Below are 20276 nucleotides of genomic sequence, written 5' to 3' on the forward strand. Positions count from 1 at the left end.
GTGACAACTATGTCGAGGGAAAACTCCGACACTTAGCCACAGTGGAGTGAACAGTAAACAAAAGTCAACATTCCTATTCAGAGGTAGCCTAGATTCCAGAGCCATGGGAGCTCTCCTGGGGAAAGTCCAAAATCAAATGGATGGCAAAAAAGATGTTACCTCCAGTGGAAAAACCAGCAAATAGGTGAAAACGGCAATGAGTGCTGTAGATCCAAGAACAAGGTAGGAGGCAACTCCACAGGCAATCAGTGATAAAAAGGCCAGCAAGGTCAGCGGGCCATAGTACACAGCTTCAAACAGGTAGTTTACATCACTGGTGAAGAAGCTGATGGCCTGAAAGACAGCAAACCATAAGACAAACAATCACCTCTCCAGAGTACCCAGAAATGCCCGTTGTGGTGAGTGGCATCTTCCTGCCTTCTCCTAGCAGGGAGTCTTGAGGTGGTACAGTGCAGTCAGACACACTAGAGTCACAGCTCCCTTCTTACCGGCTGAATGATCCTGGATCAGTCACTTTACCACTCTGAACTTCAGCTGCTTCATGTATCAAACTGGAATAATTATGCCTACTGTGTATGGTAATTGAGAGAATTTCAATGAATGTCTGACAAACAAAGAAAGTGCTCAAGGGAAAGTATATTTTATTACTACTTTCTATAATCAAGAATAATATTAACTGAATTTTCAAGGCATTGCCATCTGAGGAGAACATAGTCACGTAACTCTACAGATAGTGACCTCATGGTAATAACACCACCCCACTCCCTCCTTCCCCCACTGCCACACACAAACAACTCAGGATACTTATTGCATAGCACATCAGAGCTTGCCTCCTTCCTGCATTCATTCCCCCAGTCCCTAGCCTCTGCCTTTCCTCTCCAGTTTCCCTAACAAAACTTAGCAATTTCAGTTTGGCCAAGTTCTTTTGCATCTTTACATATATGCAACTCTGAGTCCAGCCTCTTTGACTCCACTTCAACTGTTCCTTTCACCTGTGATTCCTTCTTTCTTCTTTTCATAGTCATCCTATCAGGTCTTATCTCCAATCAGCCTTTCCCATCTATCTCAGACTTTACGCAGCCCTTCCTTTGGTTCTGTATACCATGAGGCCCTTGGCAGCGAGAACTCCCTTTTCTGCTGCCCTGAAACTGAACAGTGATAGTTTGGAGGTTGTAAGCCAATCACTATCACAGAACCAGGTCTCCTCCTACCTCTCCTTCTTCATCTTCATCTCTGTTTCCTGGCCTCAATGTTTGCTTGAAAAATAAGAGATGAATAAAAGATGTGAAGTCTGTCTTGTAGGTATCTATGAGGGATTACCTACTTCACAGATTTTCCTTAGTAGATAATCTCTTCTCCTTTCTTTCCCTGTTCCTTCTCCTCTTCCTCCACATTCTTTTCCACTTTTATATAAGAAACACACTCATTGATATATTTTGAATTAGCAATCTGAATCCTTTAAGAAGTGATTTCCTATGCACTTTAACTTGATCTCATTCCAGTTCCCAGAATGTCCTTAGCCTGAGACTTTAAAGATTTTAGAATGTATTGCTGTTGTAGTTACCTGCTGTTGAGTTGGTTCCAACTTATAGCTACCCAAAGAACAACAGTACCATGCTCACAATTGTTGTTATGCTTGAGCCCATTGCTGCTGCCATGGTGATAATGCCTCTTTGGGGGCTCTTCTTTTTCACTGACCCTCCACTTACCAAACATGATGTCTTTCTCCAGGGACTGATTCCTCCTGATAACATGTCTGCAGTATGAGAGACAAAGTCACATCACCCTGGCTTCTAAAGCACCTTCAGGCTGTACTTCTCCCAATACAAATTTGTTTTCCTAGAGTTCCAGGGTACTTTCAATATTCTTCTCCAACACTATAATTCAGATACATCAATTCTTCTATGGTCTTCCTTATTCATTGTCCAACTTTCATATGCATATGAGGCTATTGAAAATACCCAGGATTGGGTCAGGCACACATTAGTTCTCAAACTGACATCTTTACTCTTCAACACTTTAGAGAGGTCTTGTGCTGTAGATTTGCCTAATGCAATACGCCATTTGATTTCGTGACTGCTGTTTCTATGAGTGTTAATGATTGATCCAGAAAAATGAAGTCTTTGATAACTTCAATCTTTTCTCCATTTGTGTTGATGTTATTTATTGGTCCAGTTGTGAGGATTTTTGTTTTCTATACATTGAGGTGTAACTCATACTGAAGGCTGTGGTCTTTGGTCTTCATTAGTATTTTAAGTCTTCTTCACTTTCAGCAAGAAAGGTTGTATCATCTGCATATAACAGGTTGCTAATGAGTCTTCCTCCAATCTTGATGCCACATTCTTCTTCATATAATCCAGCTTCTTGAATTATTTGCTCAGCATACAGATTGAATAAGTATGGTGAAAGAATACAACCCTGGATTTTACACCATTCAGTGTCCCCTTGTTCTGTTCGAACTGACTCTTATTCTATGTATAGGTTTCTCATGAGCACAGTAAAGTGTCCTGGAATACATATTCTCCTCAATGTTGTCCATAGTCTGTCATGATTCACACAATCAAAAACCTTTGCACAGTCAATAAAACAAACTACCTTTCTCATATTGTCCTCTTTCAGCCAAGATCCATCTGATGTCAGCAATGATATCCTTCTTCTACATCCCCATCTGAACCCTGTCTGAACCTCTGGCAGTTCCCTGTCAACGTACTGCTGCAACCATTTTTAAACTATCTTTAGCAAAGTTTTACTAACATTCAATATTAATGATATAGTCTGATGATTTCCGCATTCTGTTGGGTCATCTTTCTTTGTTATGAGCTCTTCCAATCAGTTGGCCAGGGAGCTGTCTTCCAAATTTCTTGGCATAGATGAATGAGTGCCCCCAACCTTGCCTAAGTTTACTGAAAGATTTCAATTTGTAGTCCATCAATGCCCAGAGACTTGTTATTTGCCAATGCCTTCAGTGTACTTTGGACTTCTTACTTCAGTATTATTCACTCTTGATCATATGCTCCCTCTTGAAATGGTTGAACATCAACCATTTCTTTTTGGTACAATGACTCTATGTATTCCTTCCATCTTCTTTGGTGCTTTCTTCATCTTTCAATTATTTTTCCCATAGAATCATTCAGTATTTCAAATTGAGGCTTCAATGATTTCTTCAGCTCTTTCAGAATGAGAAATGCTGAGCGTGTTCTTTCCTTTTGATTTTCTAACTCCAGGTCTTTACACATTCCATTATAATATTTGACTTTGTCTTCTCGAGCTGCCCTTCCAAATTTCATGTTCAGTTATTTTACCTCCTCATTTCTTCCATTTGCTTTAGCATCTCTACACTGAAGCAAGTTTCAGAGTCTCTTTTGACATCCATTTTTGGTGTTTTTCTTCTTTATTGGCTTCTTAAAGACCTTTTGCTTTCTTCCTGTATGATGATCTTGACGTCATCCCACAATTTTTCTGGTCTTCAAACATTAGTGTCTAATTCATCAAATCTGTTCTTGAGATGATCTCCAAATTCAGGTGGGATATGTTCAAGGTCACATTTTGGCTTGTGTGAACTTGTTTTAATTTTCTTCAGCTTCAGCCTGAAGTTGCATATGAGTAATTGATGGTCTGTTCCACAATCTGTCCCTGGTCTTGTTTTGACTGATGATATGGAGTTTTTCCAACATCTCTTCTCACAGATGTAGTCAATTTGATTTCTGTGTATTCCACCTGGTAAGGTCTATGTGTCTTTTATGTTGTTTAAAAGGGTTATTTGCTTTGGTCTTGCAAAATTCTACCATGTGATCTCCAGTATGTTTTCCAAGGCTGTTTTCCAATGACTGATCCTTCCTCTTTGTTTCTAACCTTTGCATTCCAATCACCAATAATTATCAATACATCCTTATGGCATTTTAATCAATTTCAGACTGAAGAAGTTGGTAGAATTCTTCAATTTTATCGTCACTGGCTTTAGTGGTTTATGCGTAAATTTGAATAATGGTTGTTTTAACTGGTCTATCTTATAAGCATATGGATATTATCATATTACAAATAATGTTATACTTCAATATAGATCTTGAAGTGTTCTTTTTCATGATGAATGCATTGCCATTCCTGGCATAGTAAACCATGTGATTGTAAGATTTGAACTGGCCAATAGCAGTCCTGGTGTGGCTCTGTGGAGTCCTGGTGTGGCTCTGTGGGTTAATGCGCCAGATTGCAAAGCCATTTGAACTGCAAAGTCAGCGGTTCAAGCTCACCAGTTGCTCCCTGGAAACGCTATACAGGGTCGCTATGGGTCAGAAACGACTCGACGGTATTTGACAACAACATGCCTAGAGTATCAACTTTTATGCATTCTATTCATTTTTAACAGCTTCCAATTTTCCTAGATTCATACTTTATACTTTCTGTGTTCTGATTATTAATGGATGGTTACAGCTATTTCTTGTCATTTTGAGTTGTGCCCCATCAGCAAATGAAGGTCCTAAGGGCTTTACTCCATTCATGTCATCACAGTCAACTAGACTTTGCAGAGGCAGCTCTTCCCACTTCATATTTTGAGTGCCTTCCAACCTGAGTGGCTCATCTTCTGGCACTATATCTGACAATATTCTGGTTCTTTTCATCATGTTTCAATATTCACTATTCTGGTGCTGATAGTGTTCCACGGCTATTTACAAGGTTTTCAGTGATTAAATATTCAGAAATAATTCATCTGTCCTTCTTCCTAGTCTGTCTTTGTCTGGAAGCTCAGCTAGATTCTATTCACCATGGTCGGCTGTGCTGGTGTTTAAAATACTGACAGCTTAGCTTCCCAAATCACAGCACCACACAAGCCACAACAGTACAACAAACTGACAGATGAATTGTGGGTGCAAACCTTTGATGTTGTTGTTGTTAAGCGCCATCGAGTCTGTTCCAACTCATAGGGTTTCCAAGGAGTGGCCTGTTCTAGAACCTGGTAATTCCCTTTCTTTGTTGAGAGACATTCACTGTACCAAAGGATATTCATCACAGCCCTGCTTATAACAGCAAAAACACCAACAACATCTCAGTGTCTGTGCCACCCCAGTCCACTGAGTGAGGCAGCTATAGTGGACTTGCTGACCCATGGAGTAAGAGAGAGCTGAGCACCTTCAGGTAGGAGGCTTGTTGGTGGAGTGGGGTGCCTCTAGGCACTTACCTGGATAGCTAACTAAAGAGCTATAACACTTGGCACAGCAGGGGAGAGTACAAGAGTGAGGGTCCAGACCAAAAGCAAGGTCCCCAGTTGAGAACCAGAGGCCAGGCCCAAACAGGGCTCAGCAACAGAGGCTTGCCTGTGGTCTCAACCAGATAAGAAGCTGTTCTAATCCAAGATTATCCTGAGTTGTTGTTGTTACCTTCAAGTCAACCATCATACTGAATTATAATGGTATTTCTGAAATCAACTCCATAATTGAGAGTATGGTCTGTGATTCTCTGTGACCATTGCAACAAATTGTCAAACCCACCAAAGAAGTACAGATTGCCATGGAGGGGCAGCTGATGTCAGAATAAAAATATTGCAGAATAGAGGTATACTTGGCCTCCACTCATAGGAATTGTCTTTAACTGACCTTGATTCTGCCACTACATGTGGTGTTAGAGGATCTCTGACACCATGGCATTTTTACTTTCTTTCTCTTTCCTCCTTCTTTCCTAGCCCCCTTTTCTTCCTCCCTGCCCCCTAGATTACTGATGTCTGGAGGAGGAATAGAGAAGTATGTGCTAGAGTATACAATTCCATTCCTTTACCTTTCCTACAGAGATGTGTGTCAGTGACTTAAATTGAATCAACTTCTCAAAGGCAAGTGAGGCAACAGCTGTGCGAAACCTTGTGCCAGTGCGCTGGTTGATGACCCAACATGAGCACAGAGTCAGAGACTTCATACATTCGGTGAGAAAAAGGCCAAAGCAGAGTCCCACTCCATACACGACATTCCCTGACTGCTCTTCTGAATAGTCCAGGATCTTTGGTATAATCAGTGCCTAAAAAGAAAACAGAGTTTAGACCATTCAGACTTCCCAATCCTTCTTTCAGGCAACAGGCATCACCTCCCTATGGGAGGTCCTTAAATGAATTAATGTCACAGCCCTTATGTGGGTATTCAGTTGGCCCTGATGTGACTCCCAGTTCTGACACCTAGTCTCTGGTCCAGGGAGGAAAAAGAAAAGTGACTACTTACAAAGGTGCAGGCAGAATTTAGAAACTCTAACAAGCAACAGTAGGGAGCTGTTACCACCCTTGGCCTGAAGGAGAGAGAGGAGGGCACGGTTACTGAAAGCCCGAGGACACTGTCACGCAAAGAGGGCCGGAGCTGTCATTACCTACTCCCAGTGACTGTGAGAAGACAGCAGGGAAGAAATATCCTGACCTTACTCTTTTCCCTCCTTCCAGTCTCCTGAAAATTCCCAGCAATCAAATCCAACTAGAGGGCAGGGGCCCATTGATGTGATCCATCTAGGTCAGATTCTAGGGGCGTACCAAAAACACAAACCAACCTAAAGCCATTGAATCAATTCCAAGCCATAGAGCGCCTATAGGACAGAGTAGAACTGCTCCTTAGGGTTTCTGAGACTGTACATCTTGACAGGAGCAGACAGCCTTATCTTTCTCCCACAGAGTGGCGGGTCAAATCCTTGCATTAGCCTAACGCTTAATGTACTCTACCACCAAGACTCCTTCTAAGGGCACAAGGAGGGTGAAAATGGTGGAAAAGTAGATCTGGAAGGATAAATGGTGACTGCGCAGCACATTAACTATCACTTAAGTCAGAGTTGCTATCTCTGTAGTAGCCATCAACTGTATTTCTTCCTGCCTTACATTCATTCTTCTTCTTCTTCTTTTTTTTTTTTTTAACTTTATATTTTAATGAAAAAACCAGTGTACATTAATTTTGTATGATAAAATAACAGATAGTCATTCTTCTTTTTGCTGGCAACAACCCTGTAGTTTTGTTCCAAGTACTTTCCCTTCTCTCACTGCATGCAGTTTGGGCTGAATTGTCAAAGTGCCTCTGGGACAACTGTAAGACATGTGACCCCAGCAGGGCCAATCAGACTCATGCTCTGAAATAAGACTCTTGGGCTAAGGAACTGGAGAATAGGAAATAGAGCAAATTCATCCCAAACATAGTGCATGGAGACTATAGTCCCAGAGTTACTTGGCTTTGTCTGAAAGCAGCTGGAAGGTATTGAGACAGGCCATACTATAACATTAAGCACAATGGAACAGTAAGCTGCTCAGTCCTGAGTCACCCCAATGAAACTTTGTGATTGGACTGTAATGATCCATCAGCATCACAGCAGCATGCAGGCCTCCACTGACAGATGGTGGCTGCACATGGGGTGCAGTGACCACAAAGTGAACCCGGCTTTCCCACATAAAAGGCAAGAATTCTACTAGTGAACTGTCACTGTTCTCATGTTCTAAGTACTTTAAATGCTTTATCTTATTGAATGTTACCCTATGAAGAGATAGGGAGTGTGGTGGCTCTGTATGATAAGCACTGGACTGTGAACCCCAACATCGGCAGTCTGAGATCATCAGCTGCTCCAGGGGAGAAAGATGAGGCTTGCTCCTGCAAAGATGTACTGCCTCAGAAACCCTAGACAGGGTCACTATGAGTCAGAACCAACTTGATGGCACTTAACAACCATGAGTAAATAGGAATCCCTGAGTTGTACAGATAGTTGACTTATATCTGCTAACTGAAAGGTTGGAAGTTTGAGTCTACCCACAGTCACCTTGAAGGAAAGACCAAGTTGTCTACTTTTGAAAAAATCAGTCATTGAAAATCATACAGAGCACAATTCTACTCTGACATTCAAGGCATCGCCATGAGTCAGAATTGACCAATGGCAACTAGTAAAAAATAATGACATAGAAGAAATTATCTCTAAACACATAAGGATTTCCGTGAGCTCTACCTCTGACAGTGTTCATGAGGTTTGTTGAGGAGAAGGTCATTAAATTGTGCAATGCCACCCAGTAAATAAGTGACAAGGCCAAGGTTTGAAACACAAGAAGTAGCTAGAGATTCCACTGTTGTTGAGTACCATCAAGTCACTTCCGACTCATAGCGACCTTGTATAGCGTTTCCAAGGAACAGCTGGTGAGTTTGAACCATTGACCTTGTGGTTCAAATGACCTTGCAGTCCAGTGCTTTATCCCACAGCACCATACCAAGACTCCAGAAAGCCCAGAGTCCTAACTATGATGCTCTCAGTCCCCAAAAGTTCTCATTTAATGGACAGCAGTTGAGATATTCCTGACATATACTTAAACATGCCACCAATTCTAATCTCCAAAGTCTGGAACCCCTCCAAATCTCACCAAGTCTGCTACTTACTGGCCCTAATACACTTGCCACACAGTAGAAGCAGCCCATAAGTACATCCAATATAACCCTTGTTCTTTGGAACCTCAGCATCACTCGAAGTACTGAAGCTTTTTCAATCCCATGTCTTGAGACTTCTTCTTCCCAAAGGAGACGAAGCCTTAAAAAGAGGAAAAGAGCATCAAGTGAAATCTGTTTGCATGTGGACACCAAATGTTCTAGGACTTGCTAGTCTAGGTGCTTTGTTACAGAAATTTTCAGACATAACAAAAGTAAAGAGAATAGCATGGATAATCCCCTTAAACCTACCACCCAGCTTCAAATAATTTTGACACTTTTGTTTCCTTTTTCCTCCCCTTTCACCTTATATTGTTATTGTTTGCAAATTCCATTTATTTAAAGCAGATTCCAAATATTTGCATTATTTCATCTATAAATGCTTCGCTATATATCACATCCAGGTGAGAACATTTTTTAAAAAAATTAAAATAAACAGTTATCGCAATAACAAAAATACCTTAATGACATTTAGTTCCTGATCTGTATTAAAATTTCCTTAATGATTTCAGAAATGTGCTTTTGCAGTTCTGCTAATATTGATAAGCCTTTTAGTAGCTAACCATTCAGAAATAGTCCACCTCTCTTTCTTCCCTTCCCAGTGAGAATTTTTTGAATTAAGATCCAAACAAGGTCTACACATTGCATCTAACGACTAAATCTTACATACCTCTTTGTTGTTGTTGTTGTTAGGTGCCATCGAGTCAGAACCGACTCATAGCGACCCTATGCACAGCAAAACGAAACAATGTCCGATCCTGGGCCAACCTCACTACCGCTGCCTCACTTAACGCCATCAATGATGCCACCTGGCTGATCCATCTCGTTGGGGGTCTTCCTCTTTTTCTCTGACCCTCCATCTTACCCAGCATGACATCCTTCTCCAGTGACTGTTCTCTCCAGACAATGTGTCCAAAGTATGAGAGACGGAGCTTAGCCATCCTGGCCTCCAAGGAGCACTCTGGCTGCACTTCTTCCAAAACAGATCTATTGGTTCTTTTGGCAGTCCATGGCACTTTTAGTATTCTCCTCCAACACCACAACTCAAAGGATCAATTATTCTACGATCTTCCTTATTCACTGTCCAGTTTTTGCATCCATACGAGGTTATTGAAAATATCATGACTTGGGTCAGGCGCACCTGTTCTTCAACACTTTAAAAAGTTCCTGTGCAGCAGATTTGCCCAATGCAATACGTCGTCTGATCTCTTGACTGCTACTTCCGCGAGTGTTGATAGTTGATCCAAGAAGAATGAAGTCCTTGACAACTTCAATCTTTTCTCCATTGATAAGAATGTTGTTTATTGGTCCAGTGGTGAGGATTTTTGTTTTCTTGACATTGAGATGTAATCCATATCGAAGGCTGTGCTCTTTAATCTTCATAAGTAAATCTTTCAAGTCCTCTTCCCTTTCAGCGATCAAGGTTGTATCATCTGCATATCGCAGGGTGTTAATGAGTCTTCCTCCAATCCTGACGCCACGTTTTTCTTCATAGAACCCAGCTTCTCGTATTATTTGCTCAGCATACAGGTTGAATAAGTATGGTGAAAGAACACAACCTTGTCGCACACCTTTCCCAATTTTAAAACATTCATTGTTCCCGTGCTCTGTTCAAACAACTGCTTCTTGGTCCAGGTACAGATTCCTCAGAAGTACAATTAAGTGTTCATGTTTTCATGAAAATGAAAACATACCTCTTTAGTCTCGTTTTAATCTGTGAAAGTTTCTCCTTCTTTGCATTTTAACACTATTTCTTTTTTTACAACACTGAGTTGTTTATCTGATAGAATTTCCCATATTCTAAATATAATGATTACATCTCTGGTGTATTGTCTAATATAGTCTTTCATTGTCTGTATTGCCTATTAAACCAGGGTATTAGATCTAGAGACTTAATGAAATTCAAAATCCAATCGATTTGGCAGAAATATTTAATAGGTGATAGAGGGTGCTTCCTGTTGCATCATATTAGAAGACACAGAAAGTCCAGTGTCCAGTGGTTAAGGTGGATCAATGTGGTCTACTCATTACCAGCTTTCCCACCATTGACCATTGCTTAGATTTACTTCCATTAGGTTGGAAAAAAAAAAAAAAAGGTGATTTTTTTTCAATTCCAACAATCCTTCCATATTTGTCATTGTTGGGCGTGCCATAGAGTCAATTTGGATTTATAGTAACCATGATATAGGGTTTCCAAGAGCAGCTTGTGGTTTTGAACTGCCAACCTTGTGGTTACCAGTCCAGTACTTATCCTACAGCCACACCAGAGCTCTTTTATATTTAGTAGCTGAATTTTTCTATTAAAAAATACCTTTCCCCAGAGGACCCTAGGACCACCAAGGGAGAAGAGCACAAGCGGAATGCGGGACCTTATCCAGAGAAGCAACGACATCAGAGATGGAGGCAGAGATGGGGACATGGAGAGAGGGAGCAACTGGGGACTCTAGATAAATGGAAAGAGAGGGGCAAAGAGCTGGATGCCAGGAGTCAGATTTGCAGAATGTGCCCTTTGGTTGGGTAAATTATTATATGTGCCTGAGTGTTAAAAAAAAAAAAAGTGGTAACATGAATAGAGAGAAATATTGTTAACTGATGGTACATGGAGGGGATTATAATCATTGTAATGAAACAAGTATATGATTTGTTGACTGTAGAACTGATGTTCTGCCCTGTAAACTTTAACTCAATTCACAATAAAAACTGATAAATAAATAACTTTCCCTCATCAACTATTTTGCTATCCCAAAATAATTAGTTTAGGAGACAGTCCAGGGATTTAAATAACGACACTCTTCCTTTTTATATGCAAATTAAGATGAACAAAACCCAGATTTTCAATTTCAAAAATCTACTTCCCCAAAGTATCTATTATTCCAAAATCCTCAAAAGGATTTCCCAGTGCTGCTCTCCCAGTACTGGGTCATCCAGTTAAAATGTGTCTTTCCTTTAATCTTACAGGCCAATTATGCCTGGGAAAACTGGGCTATGCCAGCAAAACAATCTTAAAAAGGTATTAAAGATGTTATCATGACAAAATAAGCTTTTGTTGAGTTTCTCATACTTTTTTTTTTTTTTAATTTTTAATTATGTTTGGGGCAATGACAGGAGAATGGAAATAGCCTTTGTATCTACTGGAAGTTTTGAGCTTCCTAAATCTTTCTTCTGATCCCTAGGCCCACCCATGAAGTCTCAATTCAGTCTGTCAGTTGCAGTCACCCTTTACTTGGGGCTCCTGCTCCCATAGATCTGGTTTCACTACCTGGAAAGCTGTTATCACGGCCCATCATGGGAGCATCAAGGACCATGTCGAGAGACTGGAGATAATGTCCTTTATAGGAAGAACATGGCACGGAGAGTGGCCATCTTCCTTGCTTGGCCACCCCTTGTTACCAGGGCCCACAGCAGCATTGTTTGTGCTCAATCTCTCCCAAAAACATTCTCCAGGAGAGCCATCAGCTTCCAGCTTGTATCCTGTGCCCAGAATTTCACCAAGTCTCTAGTGGTAAATAGTTCTTGCCCTTTCTACTCCTTACTCCTCCAATCATGAATACTTAGGCCTAGCCTCAGACCATGAGCATCTTTCTGTCCCATTTTCTCCACCCACAATCAAAATTCCAGTCTTCTTTTTCCTTCCCAAGTTATAAAACAATTCACCTATCAGTGGGTGGAACGAGATAACTTGAGGATTCTGGGCTCTAGGTCAGTGAGACAAAATTAATCTCATGTAGCCTATAAATACCAGAAAACTGTGAGCTTGGCTCAGGCCAAATAGTGCGGTCATCTGTCCTCATTCCAGTCGCACTGCCACATATACACAATTCACAGAGACAATACCTCTAGAGTTGGTTAAACTTTGACTTAACAAATCCAAGTTTCTCATAGCCCTCCCACAATGTTCCTGGAAAGTGTCAGATGTATTGTAGTTTCTGGCTATAACCATCAGTCTCAGAGTCAAGAGACTCGGTTTCAAGTTTTACCACCTCCATTAATGAGCTATGTAGCTCATGGGGCATCATTTCACTTTTCTTAAGCATCAGCTTTTCATCTGTAAAATGGAAAAAGTAATATCTGTCTTGTTACTTCATAATTCTATTGCGATGGCCATAGATGGGGAAATGGTTGATAATATGGGAACAATAAAAAAATATGAAGGATTATGATGGTGAGAATGGCAGTGAAGATGATGATGATGAAGATGGTGATAGTGGGTATAATGGTGATAATAATGGTGAGGATGCTGCTACTGCTGGTGACGATGGTGATACAATGAAAAAGATGATGGTAATGCTACTGGGGTTCATATGGTGATACTGCCACCGCTGCTGCTAGTTATACTGGTGACGATGTTGGTCACAAATCCTCATGGAAGACGAGGCTGTTCTTCTGAAAAATGAGTAAACATGCACCCCAGGACTCTGCTTGTTGAGTGGTGAGCATATAGAGAAATCCCTTCAGGCTCAGAAAGTGTGAGTGCATGGATAATTAATTTTACAACAAACATCTAAAGATGGAGCTATAGCAATAGTGTTATGAATGGTGGTGGTGGTTATGTGCCATGGAGTTGGTTCCGGCTCATGATGACCCTGTACAAGGTTTCCGAGGCTGTGAATTTTTATGGGAGCAGAAACCTCATCTTTCAACCAGAGAACAGCTGGTCGTTTTGAACTGCTGACCTTGCGGTTGACAGCTCAATTCGTAACCACTATGCTACCAGAGCTCCTTAGTGTTGTGAATAGACATTATGAATTATAGAATAAACAAGGCAGAATCAGTGCACTAGAAGCAAATGGAAGTAAATTAGGAGCTCTGTGCTTATGATAGTTAAAAGAACAAGCAAACTAACATTTAACTACTTGTCGCTTATTCATCAGACATTTCCCCAGGTTCTTGAACCAGAATTTATCATCTCCTTTTATGCTTATCACACCTCATAGGACAAACTTTATGATACTCATTATGTGCATACTGAAACAGCGTCTAGAAAGGGATAAGTAACATTTCTAATCTTATAATTGGTAAGAGATGGGATTCTGATTAATATCTGGCATTATCTAAAAGGTGTTCCTTGGAACTTTTCAGTGCCTTAAACACACTAATATGCTTTGTAAATCTCTGAGACCTGGCAACATTTTACAAACTCTTTTACCTACTAAATGCTCTCTTTATAGAGGCTTCTAGGGGCTGGAGTTCCTGGGTGGGGTTAATGGTTAATACACCTGGCTGCTAACCAAAATAAAAGTTAAAGTCCAGGGGCAGGCTTGCGGGGTATACAATTTGGTTGATTGATGATGCATGGAGGGGATTGTAACCATGGCAATGTAACGATATATGATAGGATGAACATAAAGCTAATGTTCTCCCATGTAAACTATCACATAATTCACAATAAAACATTTTAAAAAGCATAGAAAGAAAGAAAAAAAGGATTAATGAATGTAGAGCATGAGTTAAAATTAGCAAATTCTTTACCTTCTAAAAGTTTCTGTTTCATGGCTTTACAAAGCCCTGATATATTAACAACATTGCCATAAGACTGGTCTCTGCACTTAGAAATATCAGTTTTACAAATGACAGATAGTGAAATTCCTGATGTGCAATTTCTTTACTGGTATGACTTTCTTAATACATTATAAATTGCTAGACAGTCTTTTCCATCTGTTAAAGATACATGTCTTAAAACAATACTTAGCTGACCCATATGAGAAAGATTAGGAGTGTAATCTACAGACAGGCTGAAATACCAAGCTACATTTAATTTATTGAAAATAGTGCATTGGACTTTATCACTTTTTAAGTACATTGATTCTTCCCACATTCTTTTAGACATATATGATGGGTTGCCTTTCCTTGTGTTACCATATTTTGAAATGTGAACTGCTAAAAATGAATCAAACTGACCAAGCTCATGTACACTTCTGCAAAACCTCTCCATTTTGTGGGGACCCAAACACTTAATTTATTCCTTGAACAGATAATCTATGTTTAGTAACTGTGATGACATTAACAATATGTTGTAATTGGCTTTCTCATATGTTCATTCTTCATTAATTTATGTTTCCAATCCATAAGTTAGTTCAAAACCATGTCTTTCACTTATATATGACAACAATCTCTCTGAATTGAACTATTTTCATGTTTACCAATCACATTTGAGTTGTGCCAATTGCCAAATTCATCCATAGCAAATTGAGAATTAAATGGTGTATATCTGAATAGCTTGCAGACAAAACAACACAGAGAGTAGTCTGATGGAGAATACAGTAGCCACTTCCTCTATAATTTTCACCATCAACTTTTCCCCTAGAAATATATTCTGGCCACCGAACTTTGTTCATTTACAATCCAGAAATTTTCTAGACAAATTTTCAAATGATTCACTTTGATATTGACAATTACTTAACCCACTTACAATCCAATAATTTGTATCTTTAGAATAAACTTTATACTACAAAAAAAAAGTTAAAGTCCAACCAGAGGCACTTAGGAGGAAAAGTTTGGCAATCTACTTCCAAAGCCCTATGGAGAACAGTTCTACTCTGACACAGATGGACTTTCCATGAATCAGAATCAACTCAATGGCAATTAGGCTTTTGGTTTTTGTTTGTCTCATGGGGCCATCATTTCCTGGAGGAAATTAGAAAATTGCCATCTTACACCCATGTCTTGTGAAGGAGCTGCATGTAGCACATGAATGCTGTACATGTCGAATCATTAATTGTTTTCTCTTCATTTGATTCCATTACATTATGAAGGTGATAGAACAGAAAATTTAATCACTACTTAGCGACAACTCAAGGATTAGAAGACTGGGCTACTAATAGAAAAGTAATGCTCAGTATTACAGTTAAATAGAGTTCTGATGTGGTGCTGTGGGTTAATGTGCTGGACTGCAAAGTCAGTTTGAACCGCAAAGTCAGCGGTTCAAGCTCACCAGTTGCTCCTCAGCAACCCTATTCAGGGTTGCTATGGGTCAGAACTGATTTGACAGCACTTAACAAAAACAGTTAAATACTTTATCCAAAACATGTAAACTTTTTAAGGTTAAGTACCTTTTCTTTGGTGAATCTGAGAAAAGATGTGAATTCTTGCTCCAGAAAAAGATCTCTAGTCGATATGTATAAAACATGCATACCATTTCAGGGGAGTCATGCTCCCAAGTTAAGAACCCCAGGCTAGCATGAGGCCTCTGCTATAATGGGAGGACCAACATTCCTTCGGTTATCTGAGAGTGGAGTATATTTACCACTCTCAGGCAATTCTGGTTACCATCCTATCAAGACAAGTTCTTTGTTCTGCTGGCTTGTTCAACATGACTTTACCTTTTGACATTTTTGTCTGAGGCATCATTTACCGACAGCTGGGGGATGGTATTCTCATTCAATCGAAACTGTAAGCCTTGTATCATTAGTGGGGTGAGCCATGACAATGTGAGATAGGAGAACAGTCCAGCATCATCCAAGGGTTGAGGAGAGGGCAGCCTAGGAGAAGTCAAAGGCAATGCAGTCACCCTTATGACATAGGCTTTGAGATGTAAAGTTAGGTCAAGGCCAAGGCTTTGAAGGATTGAATTATAACGACATAAAAATCACAGACTACACTGAGTGCAGTCACCATTTTTGTACACATACATGCTTTTTCATGATTTTATTATTTGTAATGGTTAAAAACCAATAACAACAAAAACATCCATCCATGAGGGAAGCAGGAGAGAAGCTATGATACATTCATACTATGGAATGGAATGGAATGTAGACATATATTCTAAAAATAGGGTTGATCCAAATATAGAACATGGAAAGAGCTCCAAGCATATTAAGCAAATTAAAAACAAAACCAAAAAGCCACTTTTAGATCAAGAAATTCAGTGTATTTTTATTTATATTTAAAACAGGAAGAAAAGGAAGCAGAGACAAAATGGCATCCTCATGACACACTCAGCCCAATTTACCTATAGCAGAGACTTGAAACAAATGAACATCAAATGAGGGAATAAAGAATTGGATTAAACATCATTTGAACAGCAAAAAAAAAAAAAAAAGTGGTTGGAGTAGGGGCCCAATGTTGCATCCAGTATTTTGTGACACAGAAGGCAACACACACAGGTGAGGAGAAGCCAATTTCATTGAATCCTTATTGGGACAGACACAGTGTAGACAGATCCTGAGTGAAACAACTCAGCCATACCTACTACACTTACCACCTACAGCCTTCCCTACAGGCAAATGCTCTGATTTACCTGTAGGGAAGACACTCATTCTGGCACCACGGGACCATTGACAGTGGACAATGCCAGTCCATCCTATTTGTAGCTGCTCTTCATGATCAGCAAGCAAAGATGCACACCTACCATTCTTCCAGTTATTCCACCCACCCAGAGAATGCAAAACTATCATACGAGTAACATGCACACTCTGCCTACTCAGATCTAGCAAAAGAAAGCAAAACAAACACTACAGGGTGTAATAAACCAACATAGAACCAACAAATAAATACAACAATTCCAAAATGTCTCAGAGGCAACATATAGCTCAAATCAAATAAAGAAGCAGGACAACGTAGCACAAGCAAGTGAACAAATCGAAGAACTAGTATATCTCCTTGAGGAAGAACAAGCAATAGGACTAATTGATAAGGAATCCCCCCCAAAAAATATATATAAGGGGGCTTCAGAGAGGTTGTGAGGAAAACGCATCTTTTAATTCCACTTTTCCATGAACTTTTTGATCTTCTAAGAGCTCAAGGAAACCACAAACAAAACTAAGGGAAGAATTCAGGAAAGCAATATAAGCACAAAGTGACAATATAAATAGCCAACTAGTAAAATGGCAATTTGAAAACCATTATCAATAGTAGCAAACATAAATTTATAATGGATAAATAGACAAGAAAGATGAAGGTATGAGTAAGCAAAAGGGACCTACATGCAGGACCATACATAGGTTTGGAAGATGATCTATCTATAATTTGTACAAAATAAGTCAAACAGGGGGCAAAGGTTGGTAAACTTCTTAACCATAGTCAAACAGCTTGAGGGTGCAGGCCACTGGGTCTAGGGCTCAGGACAATAGTCTCAGGAAAAATCAAGGCCAATCAAGTCTAATGTAGTCCACAAAGACAATGTTTTACATCCTGCTTTGGTGAATAGCGATTGGGGTCTAAAAACTTGTGAGCAGATATCTAAGGTTCAACTAATGGTAAAGAGGAATGAAGAAAATTAAAAATGCATGGAAACAATCCTAAGAACTTGGTAGGGACTGCAATCATTTCCTTCCTATGTTTACTGTTTCCATTTGTTCTTGTTTCTTAATCCATTCCTTCCTTCTGAGCTTTTGCTCTGGTCAAATACTGGCCTTTGTAGTTCATATGGTTGATTGTTCTAAGGAGTGTGCATTTCTCTGGTGTTATTATTCACCCACTAGCCTATCAATTGTTCAGATGAAAATTGAGCCATGGAGGGGAGTTCAGTTCTAGGACTACAGAGTAGCTATGAGCCATAGTCTCGGGGGTTCCACCAATCTCCATCAGACCAGTTAAGCTGGTCTTTTTTATGATTATGGGGATCTGCACAAACCTCCAAATGCAGAGGCTACTTTTGCCAGCCTCTTCATCTTCATCTCATGCTGTGTCCCTTATCACACATAACTTCAGGAACACTGGTCTCCTGGACTATCACATGATGTGCCTTCACTCTCACAGTAAGGCCTTTACATTTCCACATGCTCTTCCCCTGCCCAGATCATTCTTCCTCTACTCTCACCTAGTACATTCTTGTTCATCCTCTAAATCCTTTCAAGCTGTTATTCTTCCATTGTTCCGTAGTACCCCATTCTTCATAGCACTCTCCTCATACAGCTTGCCAGCACATTATTTATTTACTTAAGAGTCTACTTGTTGATTGCCTTTCTCCCTGTGTGAGGTCCATGATGACAGGGATTATGTATAGTTTACTCAGTTCTATTCCCCATCCAATGGTCTAGCATAGTACACATGTAGTGTGTTCTGTTAACCCTTGTTGAATGGTTGACTGTGCTGATGATGCTCTGCTGATGTGCCTCAGGGGGCCCTAGAGGTACTGGGTTGGTGATATGAATGTGTAAGGACATAGTTAGGTAACCTTTGGGATGGATATAGGTGTGAGAATCTGAAGGCCATATCCCTCTCCAACCCCTCAGGACTCACTTTGGCTTAGGGCGGAAGGGAATCATGGTTTTCCAGGCAGCATTGTACTTTCCCCAAGAGAGGGCTTCCCCCTTCCCCAGGGCCTCGTGTCTCCTCTCCTGCTGGCTCCAGGGACCATCCTTGACAGTATAAGTTTTCTTGGGAAAGAAAAAACAAAAGGGTATCATTACCATTTTCAGATCTCACAACACTGTCCTGAGCAAGTGTTAGGCCAAGGGAAGCTTGCTCTTCCCACATGCAGTTTTCTAAAGAGAGGCTGTCAGACAGGGAATGAATACTGGGTCATGAGTCAGGACCACTGGGCCCAGCCCTGGCTCTGTCCCACTTATCATTGCTGGGCAATACTCAAACTCTCTGGGTTTTTAATCTGTCCATAAGGAATTATGGGCAAGGATTTAAGGTATTATAGTTAGTCCTGGTGTGGCACTGTAGAATAAGCACTGGACTGTTAACCATTAGGTTGGCAGTTCAAACCTACCAGCTGCTCCCTGGGAACTCTACACAGTGTTACTATGAGTTGGAACTGATTTGACAACAATAAAGTTAGTTACCCCCAGAATGCAAGACCGAGTTACCCTCTGAAGATCAACCTACTAAAAAAAAAAGAAATCAATATGTAAAACAGTAAATCTCAAAATATCACAAGTTAGCCTTTTGATAAAGTTAGAAACAAACTTTAAAAAGACATCATTTTTAGACTTCATATAGAATAAATAATACATCTAAAAATCATAGCAAGAGACTGATGCAAAAAGATTCAGAAAAGTGGTTACTTAAGGTGAGTGAGTCGGGGAAGGAGATGGGAAAGATCAATTGCTGGATATAATTGTCAAAGTCTTAACTGGTGTGTTGATGATGGGTGTATAGGTGCTCACTGGATTATTATAAGTAAATAGATGGATAGATAGAAGATAAATGCATTTATAAATGGACAGATATGTAGGTAGATAGGTAGACGGATAGTTGGATAGATGGAATGATGGCTGGATAAATAGATAGGTGGGTTGTTGTTAAGCACCATGGAGTCAGTTCCGACTCATAGTGACCCTGCACAGGGTTTCTGAGGGTGCAAATCTTTACGGGAGCAGAAAGCCTCATCTTTCTCCCATGGAACAGCTGGTAGTTTCATACTGCTGACCTTCAGGTTAGCAGCCCAATTCGTAACCACTACCATACCAGAGTTCCTGAGATAGGTGGGTAGAAAGGTAAAAAACCATGCATGAACCATGAAGGTGTGATTAATCTAATGGTGGATAACTGAAGTTGGCTGAAAAAATTCCAAATTAAATTCTTTCACCTAATTTACGACACTCAAGGATGTCTTGTCAACTACTTTTCATGGTATTTTGATGCTAAGAAGGTTCTACTTACGTAGCTAAGTCCTGATACCATGTCATCACCTATGTCCATGCCGAGATTCACGAGGCCACCAGAGGAGTCAGGGATCCAATCTGTCCTCCTTCTGATCATTTTCAGTTATTTTTCCAATTCTTTGTTTCCCAGAATCAGAGACCCTGAAAAGGCAGTGGTTATATCAGCTTAGATCCAGCCTTGAGGGGGACATCACTATAGGGAACATCACTATTCCTTCTGCCTGGAATGTGTTTGAACTTCTTTTTAAACTTCTGCTTAGGTCTCAACCCAGAGCCACTCAGAGAAATCTTCTCTAACCACACTCTCCATAGGCCT

The 20276-nt window shown here is 40.2% G+C and overlaps 1 protein-coding gene across 1 annotated transcript in view; it reads right to left on the minus strand.

Annotated features, from left to right (window-relative positions):
• The window catches only part of ABCC11 (ATP-binding cassette, sub-family C (CFTR/MRP), member 11), a 97522-nt gene extending 77465 nt beyond the window's left edge, over nt 1-20057 (minus strand). Inside the window, exons 1-6 of the mRNA XM_006872578.1 lie at nt 19959-20057; nt 18588-18724; nt 15728-15886; nt 8364-8511; nt 5767-6000; nt 160-333 (exon numbers count right to left, since the gene is read on the minus strand). Coding sequence (XP_006872640.1) covers nt 160-333; nt 5767-6000; nt 8364-8511; nt 15728-15886; nt 18588-18724; nt 19959-20057 — 951 coding nt within the window. The remainder of the gene's footprint in view (nt 1-159; nt 334-5766; nt 6001-8363; nt 8512-15727; nt 15887-18587; nt 18725-19958) is intronic.
• Between the last annotated feature and the right edge of the window lie 219 nt (nt 20058-20276).

Source organism: Chrysochloris asiatica, unplaced genomic scaffold (genome assembly GCF_000296735.1).
Source record: "Chrysochloris asiatica unplaced genomic scaffold, ChrAsi1.0 scaffold00204, whole genome shotgun sequence".
Lineage (NCBI taxonomy): Eukaryota > Metazoa > Chordata > Mammalia > Afrosoricida > Chrysochloridae > Chrysochloris > Chrysochloris asiatica.